General features: G+C 33.4%; 1 protein-coding gene across 1 annotated transcript; it reads left to right on the forward strand.

Moving 5' to 3' along the window:
- Positions 1 to 3,393: 3,393 nt before the first annotated feature.
- Positions 3,394 to 8,485, forward strand: LOC132715201 (uncharacterized). Its single transcript, XM_060698190.1, has 2 exons — positions 3,394 to 3,479; positions 7,422 to 8,485. The coding sequence occupies exon 2, from the start codon at positions 7,650 to 7,652 to the stop codon at positions 8,199 to 8,201; it is 552 nt and encodes a 183-aa protein (XP_060554173.1). The 5' UTR covers positions 3,394 to 3,479; positions 7,422 to 7,649; the 3' UTR covers positions 8,202 to 8,485.
- The last annotated feature ends 1,210 nt before the right edge of the window (positions 8,486 to 9,695 follow it).

Here is a 9,695-nt window from a genome sequence, read left to right on the forward strand (position 1 = left end):
TTGAATTAAAACTGCAGTCACAAGAGTAAGTATTATCAAGATTTTTTCTATTTTTAGCTCCTGTAACCTAGCTTTTGACCCGAGAAAATTCAAAATCAAATTTGACCTAGAAATTTTCATAACAGCCATCTTGCCTAATTTCAAGAAAATTTGGATCAAAATTGCAGCAACATGTGTTAACAAGTATTTTCTATTTTTATCTCCTGTGACATAGTTTATGACTTGAGATGACCTATATTCAAGCTTGACCTAGAAATCATTAAACAACCTTCCTATTTAATTACAATATTAAAACGGTTAGATTTTACTATTTTTAGCTCCTATGACCTAGTTTTTTACACAAGACGATCTTTAGTCTAACTTGACCTAGAGATCATTGATAAATTTCAAGAATATTTGGACCAAAACTGCAGCCACTAGAGTGTTAACAATATTTTAGCGATTGATATGACTCATATTCAAACTTTGCCTAGAAATCATCAAAACAACATGCCTGATCAATTTCCAGGATATTCGGATTAAAACTGCAGCCACTAGAGTGTTAAGAAGAGTTTTCTTTTTTTATCTCGTGTGACCTATTATAATCAAACTTGACCTCGAAATCTTCAAAATTAACCTTCCTGGCCAATTTCCAGAATATTTAGATCAAAACTGCAGGCAATAGAGTGTTCACAAGTATTTTTTTATTCTAGCTTCGCCAATATTTTATATTGTATATGGGCCACTGGGGTGGGCCAATTTTAACTCAATGGCTTTTATTTGAACAATTTTGGTAGACCCCCATTTGAAAGTACTTCTTGATAAATATCTAAGCTCTAGCTCTTGGTTTCTAAAAGAAGATTTTTTAAAGTTTTTACTTTACACATATAGGGAAAAATAATGACCACCCCTCTTTGGCGGGGCCAATTTTCACGCGATGTATTTTACTTCAACAAACTTGGTAGACAATCACATGAGGATAGTTCATGCTTTGTATCTAAACTCTAGTTCTTTGGAGTTTTTTTATATAAGATTTCTTTTTTAGTTTTTATTATAGTCATAAAGAAAATCAATGACCCCCAGGGCCGGCCAATTTTAACCCCAAGGCCCTTATTTTGAACAAACTTGATAGACTCCCATTAGAAGATGTTTCATGCTTAATATCTTAGCTCCTGCTCTTTGGGTTTTAAAAGAAGATTTTTTTAAGTTTTTACTATACACATATAGGGAAAAACAATGCACCCCGGCGAGGCCAATTTTGACCCAAGGGCTTTTTCTTCAACAAACTTTGTAGACAGTCACTAAAAGATATTTCATGCTTGGTATCTGAACTCTAGCTCTTTGGTTTTTTAAGAATATTGTTTCAGCTTTTATTATACACATAAGGAAAATTAATGACCCCAAGGGCCGACCCATTTTAACCCCATGGTCCTTATTTGAACATACATGATAGACTTCCATTAAATATGTTTCATGCTTCTTTTTGAACAAACTGGGTAGACACCAAAAAGAAGATGTTACATGCCTAATACCTTAGCTCTAGCTATTATAGTTTTTTAAAAGAAAGATTTTTTAAGTTTTTCAATATACATGAGGCGAAAATCCAATGACCCCTGGAAGACAATTTGACCGTATAGCCTCTATTGTAAATAACTCGGTAGACACCAGTAGAAAATATTTCATACCTAATATCTAAGCTCTAGCTAGTTTGGTTTTTCAAAAAAACGATTTTTTAAGTTTTACTATATACAAATAAGGAAATACACTGACTATCGGGACAGGACAATTTTGACCCCAGGGCATTTATTTGAACAAACTTTGTAGACATTGACTACACAATGTTTCATACAAATATATAAGCTCTAGCTTTTTCGTTTTTTTTTTTTTGTTTTTTTTTTTTTTCAAGAAAAAATTGTGTAAGACTTTTCTTTCGGTATATAAGATAAGACCCAGTCAGTTAATAAACACTGACCATTCAAAAAAACATATTGGAAAAGTTTTTGAAAGACATTGTAACATAACATTAAAACTCGAGAAAAGTGCATAAGGATGATCTTATATCATAATCGTAAGAACTCCTAGGCAATGAAAATAAAACAAAGCATTTAGATTCTTTCAAACTTCATTATAGAGTTTGACATTATGCACATGCAAGTGAGCAGGTAAACAATTAACGCTACTTTACATTTTGTTATAATTGTCTTTGATTGCAAAAAATAAACTAGAGCTCTAATACCCCTACCAGCAACTTTGACTTTTTGGAAAATAAATGGTTTCAATTAAATAATAAACTCGATCTTTAATCAAAAGTGTTAAAGAATTATTTAAATTGATTGCAATCCTTACCAGGATTTTCATATAAACTTGCTTAAATTTGTGTTTAATTCTCATTTCTTACTATTTTTGTCAAGAAACCATTGTTTTCTATTTTTAGTAATGGTTATCTTGACCTTGACCCCAAGGAGTTCCTAATGCAATACCAACCGGGTTTTTCATATAAGCTTGCTATAGACCAAGTTAGATTACAATATCTTACTTTACTCTTGTAGTGTCCAGAAACCCTTTGTGCTATATCAGTAGCGGTGACCTTGACCTTGATCACAAGGGTTCAAATCCAAAACGAACGAGGATCTTCATAGAACTTGCTATACACCAAAGTTTGATAACAACATTATATTACTAACTCTTGATATTGTCCGGAAACCATTCATTTAATTTAAGTAACAATGACATTGACCTCGACCTCGGGTTGTCCGAAAGCAATACAAACCGGGGTTTCACATCAGGTTGCTGTTTTCGATTCCTCATTCCAAACTTTAGTTTTATTCAAGAAACCTTGATGTGGACTGACCGAATGACATAATGACTCCTATAGTTGTTCAGAATTTATCATTAGTGATAAATGCTTAAATAATTGGAAAATTCCTTTTAGATGAAGAAGTTTATATATTTTTCTTTATCAATTATTGGTAAATAACCTCTGTAATAATCAAACTTTTGAAATATATTACTTACTCATCTTAACCAGGCACCAAATATAAACGCACAATGTCAATATTGGAAGAAAAAAAACTTTAAAAAATGTCTGCCTTAGACCTGTATTCATGTATCAGAAATATGAATTTAAGAAAAGTACAATTAAAATATTTAAACCAAAGGCTGCTAAAAAAATTTGCAGACTAATTTATTTGAAATTTTTTTCTTCAATGAAAAATATATTTTTTATTCAAAAATCTTTTAAAATGTTAGAAGAACAAAGCACTTTTTTGTTTCTGAATGACATATTTTAAATAAATCTTAAACAAAAGGGGTCGTATTATTTGCTCGACTAATCTTCCATTGTTAAGCAATATACACGGTGCTTTTTTAAACATATAAAATTACCGTTCTATTGTAATAGCGTCCTCAGTAGAAAGAAATCTTAACATCTAAATAACACTTTTTACAGTGTGTGTATTTTGGTGATCGCATTTTGAATTTGAGAGGGTACATATTTTGAAGTAAGCATTTATTTTATTTTTCTATTTATATTTATAATGTCAATAACAATGGGGTTTTGCATTAATTTTTTCTATAATGTGCGTAAAAAACACAGAACATTATCATAAATGAAATATCTGAGATCTTTGTAATAGATTTATTCATATCATAACTATGGACAATTTTGTGTCATGTATTTTGAGTATTAGCAAAGCTAAGATATCAATAATAGGCTCTTTAAATTGTTACTTTAATTCAAGTTTTAACATGTTTCAATTGTAAAAATGTTAATTATATTTATAACATTTGTTTGGTGTTCCTTTATATCATGAATATCGGATAATGTAAACTAAATTAAAGATATGACTAGTCATAAAAATGATATTATACTTTAATCATATCTCTGTCAACTGTAAATATATATGTATAGTAACAAATGTGTTTGCCATAACATATTTATAATAAGAAAAAAAAACTAAGTCAGTAACTTGCTGTTAAAGCAGTTGAATATAGCGCGCCACAAACAAACGCAACGGCCGCTGGGTTGTAGTGGTTAGCATAATGGACAGGTAGCCAAATACCTAACACTCGAGTCTGACTGTTGGTTTTTCTAGTGATTTTGTGCCCCCACGTTATTGGGCATTTAGATTTACCCTTAATACATTTCTTACTATATATAGTAAAATTGCCTATGATTTCAACTGATTATGAGTGTCACGTGACCTATTATGAGTTTGCGGCCCGGGGCCGAGAACTAGTTATCAGCCCGCAAAACATGTGCATGTGCACAAACTGAAACAATGACGTCATATTTTACGTCATCAAACAGTTAACTGTAAAAGTTAAAGTAGGTTGTAAGCACGAATCGCTTTATTTTTATTATGAGAGCTTTAGCGTATTAAGTACAAACACATTTTTGTTACTATTGAAATTTGAAGAAATAATACGACAAATTCATTCCGCAAAAAAAAAAAAAAAATGAAAATAAAACTTGCTTCTAGGAACACACAAACAGTAAACATCTACGTAAAGAACAGTAGAAGAGTAGACAAGGATTTCAACGAAAGAACTTCAAAGTATTTGTTGTTGTTGGTCTTTTTTTAAATGCTACTATTAGATCTACTTAGTGTATTAAAGACATTAATACACGTAAGATTAGGGCCGGAAGGTGATAATCGGCCCTGAATGAATAATGGCCCTCGGGCTAAAGCCCTCGGGTCCATTATTCATTTTGCAGGCCGATTATCATATTCCGGTCCTCTCCTGCCGTGTATTAACCTCTTATTAATACATTTGTTACTATATATAGTAACAAAATTGCCTATGATTTCAACTGATTATGAGTGTCACGTGACCTATTATGAGTTTGCGGCCCGGGGCCGAGAACTAGTTATCAGCCCGCAGAACATGTGCATGTGCACAAACTGAAACAATGACGTCATATTTTACGTCATCAAAAGTTAACTGTAAAAGTTAAAGTAGGTTGTAAGCACGAATCGCTTTATTTTTATTATGAGAGCTTTAGCGTATTTAGTACAAACACATTTTTGTTACTATTGAAATTTGAAGAAATAATACGACAAATTCATTCCGCAAAAAAAAAAAAAAATGAAAATAAAACTTGCTTCTTGGAACACACAAACAGTAAACATCTACGTAAAGAACAGTAGAAGAGTAGACAAGGATTTCAACGAAAGAACTTCAAAGTATTTGTTGATGTTGGTCTTTTTTTAAATGCTACTATTAGATCTACTTAGTGTATTAAAGACATTAATACACTTAAGATTAGGGCCGAAAGGTGATAATCGGCCCTGAATGAATAATGGCCCTCGGGCTAAAGCCCTCGGGTCCATTATTCATTTTGCAGGCCGATTATCATATTCCGGTCCTCTCCTGCCGTGTATTAACCTCTTATTATCCGTCCGTCATTTATTCTGTCATTCAGTCCGTTCTCATGTTTTGTCGTACGTAGCTCACAAAATATTTGACCTAGAGTCATGAAACATAACAGGAATGTTTGTCAGCATGTAAAGTTGCGCACCTTGGCTTTCGCTTGTGAATTTATCTAGTACTTAAAGAGTTATTGCCATTGAATTAGTAAAAATTTGCAATTTTCAACTATGGTCGTGTAAAGCTAGAGTTAGTTATTTCAATGGACTTAGAATAAGTTTGTTATTTTCAATTTTGTTCGGAATCTATTTGACCTGTTGGCCTGTAATATGATAAACCAGATCAACAAGGAATAGCGGCGTTCAATGAACGCAACCCCCATATGACCAAGCAACTAAGTCTATGAAGGCTGGACATGGAGGGGGACACCGACACTGTTTACAAGAATGTTGATCAGCCTGTGCACTTAAAAGTAAATGTGCAGAAAAAAACACCACTCTGGAGATTATTTGCTCACCTATATACAAGTTTCATAATAGTTTAAACACATTGTTTAATCAAGAGAAATGCCCTAGAGAATTCAAGCAGATGAATAACAACAAACTTGTGATCTGAATAGGTATTGGCTGAAATATCAGTTATCTCAAAAATGAAGTTTGATAAATTAAACAATGGATTGGGACTCAAAGTGGTGGTCTTAAAAGTGGATAAGTGGGGTTGTCTCAATGCGATCATGTAGCAATTAACTTAAAGAACAGAAATCCTGTTTTCTTTTAAACTAGAACTGGTCTTAATAGGGGGTGGTCTTAATTCCGGGTTGGTCTTAAGTAGGGATTTTACTGGACTGAATTCTGCAATTTCAGATGAACGCAGTAGAATTGCATTGGGAGCGCAATGGTCACAATGACAGTGCCGTGAAAGCTCAGAGGAGCGTCTAAGAAAATACAGTTCGGTAAGAGCGCCAAACACACGCAGTATAAGCGTGGTAGAGACGCCGTACAAGCGCCGAGGTTTACCACGGCGTTCATTTGACGATCCTTCTGCGCTTTCACGGCGCTCCTGTTGCGTTGCAGTAGGTGCTAATGAGTTGCTACGGCGATCTGACTTCTATCCCACAGCGTTCTTATCAGAACGCCAAGTGACCACGTTTGTCTGTGCTTGCTAAAAATGCGGGCCGTCGGGCGCCGTCCTATGCGATGCTGAGGCGATGTTTTCAATAGGACTGCGCTCACCTCGGCGTTCTGAATATTCATTGGACGCTGTGAGAAAGCTGCTTTAGTTTGATCACATGAACACTAAGTGCTCAGACGTAACCTTTTTATGATGAAACCTTAATTAAGCCGTTTTGTTGTTAATCATGTTGTATTGACTTGTGGATTTTTACGTTAGTTATATGAATCATTCCTCTATTATCAAAAGCGGTTCGACAATTCGGTTGTTTTGGAAAAAAGACAGTTTTCTATATTCGGCACTACATACGTCAAGGGGCGTCCATGGCCGAGTGGTTAAGGATTCGAACCCATATTGGTAAAGGGCAAGTTGTTTGAAGTCAACGACCTGACAAGGACTTCGGATTCTTTCATGTGAGGAAGCTTTCCAGCTAGCTTACGGAACGTCGGTGGTTCTACTCAGGTGCCCGTTCGTGCCTGAATTATACACGGATGGGCACCTGAGGTCTTCCTCCACCAGTAAAGTTGAAACGTCGCCAAATGACATAAACTGTGTCGGTGTGACATAAAACCCAATTAAACAAACAAACATTCGTCAATGTCATTAGCTTAGTTTGTTTGCATGTACATTTTATGATCCTCTTTAATAATATTTTGGTTAATTAGACTTTTGCCATAACGCATTGTTTAGTAAATAAATAATGCAAAGAGACTTGTAAAATTCGTCCTCATAAAAACAATGCACAAACCTTCAAGGTTTAGAATTATATATATATATATATATATAATTTTTAAAAAAAAAACAGTATTACCAACCTTATTATGTAAAAACTATGAAGTACTACAAAGAAAGATATCTACTAGTTTGTATACGTGTATGCATGTTTTTTGTTGCATTTACAGATAGAAAAAATCAAAACTTGGCAAACTATATTCGCAGAAAAACAAGCTATTTGCAAACCAAAGCTTTCAAAAGCATAGTTCAACATCTTATGTTGCGGCAATGTACTTCAGTAATAATACTTTTGTTGACAATCAGGGTTTTGTGAAGTTTTAAGAAGGACGTGTTATACATTAAAAAGGCGAATTACAGAAACTCACAACACAGCAAAGTGTACAAGCAAAACAAATATGGGATGCCTACTTCAAACACAGAAACCAGATCCTGACATAAATGCGGATTTCGACACATTAAATGTTGCGGCAATACATTTCAGTACTATAGCTTCTGCTGACACTCAGAAACATATAAAGTTTGTAGAAGGACGTGATGAAAATTTAGAAGATGAATTTCAGAAACTAAAAACTCAGCAATGTGTACCAACAGAAGTACAAGCTCCGTCAAATGTGAACCAGGAAGTTCCGAGACAGCTTTCAACTCCTGACACAAATGTGTTGACTGAAGAACTAGGAGATGACATAAACGTTCAGAAATTCTTTCCCGATCTTGTATATTCTATTGACACCATGCCTTTCTGTGATCACTTATACGCTAAAGACATTTTAACACATATCCAAATGGATACAGTTCAACAACGCGTGAGACTTCAAGATCACAGAGACGCCAACAGAGAATTATTAATGATCCTGATAACAAAGCGTCCAGAAAAGGCTGTAATGATTGAAGTGTTGTATGCAACTCAGCAACAACATTTACTGAAACTGTTTTACCCCCGACCGTAATGACTTCATAATTATAAAATGTTTAAAATAGAACGTTACACACAGTACATATGCATGAAATTGAAAAAAGGTTATTACTTGTTTGTTCTATTAAAAAGCGTTGAGGAAGGTGTTTAACTTTTTTCTTTATTGCTGCATCAATTTTCCTCAAATGCACGTGTGAGCATTCCTAATGGATGTTGATATCGCTGATGACGTCAACTCGGAAATTTCAGATCGACTGGAGCGTTAACCAGAGTTGGTGTCGCTGAGATCTAGATAATCTTAAATTATGCCAGATCGCATCTTACCTAAATGCACGAGTTTTCTCTGTTAATGTAAAAGATAACTTTATTCTAATTTGCATATTGCAAATTTTTTCTTTGTCTCTCTGTCTATGAGAACAATTGGAACTAGTAATTATATAACCCAATGCCATAATAAAATGTATGTTTATCTTAGAATTGTGATAAAAATTTGTTTGAATAGAATAGTAAATGCTTATTAGAAAAGTTCATCGGAATGATAACTAACTATACAAAGTAAGCAAACGTACATTTTTAACATAGTAAGGCATTTTTTATATTGAAAAAAAGACGACCGGTAAGAAATTACACGAAAAACAAGTCGTTTATCTGCTTATCAGAAGAATGCCGCGATGCTGAATAGTGGAGATCTGTCGAACGCTATGAAAGCAACAAAATACACTGAAACTGCAAAGTTGGTTTAACTGTCGTTTGTTAAAGACAGATACTGAATATGTGTAACATGTCCCATCTCCCGGATGTAAGCAGTATTCAGTCTTAAATTAAATATAAAATGTGATTTAAAAATATTATAATCAACAACACTAAAAAACGACGAACGCATTTTTATATCTGTCACACAGATAATTTGACATAATTAGAATATTTCATGATTTTTTATGTACACATAAGAGGTAGTTAGCTTTTTTATACGGCAAAAACAATCATTTTATTAAAAGGATAACAAGAAGTCGTCTTCAGTGATTCTTATGATGAGGTTATTTAAAAAGATAACATCGTAACACTTTTGAAAACAATGCCAAAAAAAACAGATATATATTGATACTGATTCTAACAAAATATTATAAGCATTTGCTGCCTGAAGTGTCTATTGTGAGTAATAAATATATAATAAGAAATATAAACAAAATGAAGGATACCCTAAAATTGTAGATTTGATAGTAAAATGAATAAAATACCCACTCTTTATATCATGTTATATTCACGAATAGATTGTTATAATAAAAACAGGAGACAATCAATGAGGCACACTTTTATTAAGATTCAAAAAGACATAGTATGTAATTATGTTTTCACATAATAACACTGCATATTTTATATTCGCTTCCAAAATAAGTATTATGGTTATCGAAAATGCATTTTTAAGGATGTGAACATAATATAAAAATATGTACGAGGATTGTTTAAAAAAATATCGAGTCAGAGAACCCAACTAATGGTCTTACTTTTCAATATAATCGCCCTCTAC

This window comes from Ruditapes philippinarum, unplaced genomic scaffold (genome assembly GCF_026571515.1).
Source record: "Ruditapes philippinarum isolate M1 unplaced genomic scaffold, ASM2657151v2 ctg3329_1_1_1_1, whole genome shotgun sequence".
NCBI classification, from domain to species: Eukaryota; Metazoa; Mollusca; class Bivalvia; order Venerida; family Veneridae; genus Ruditapes; species Ruditapes philippinarum.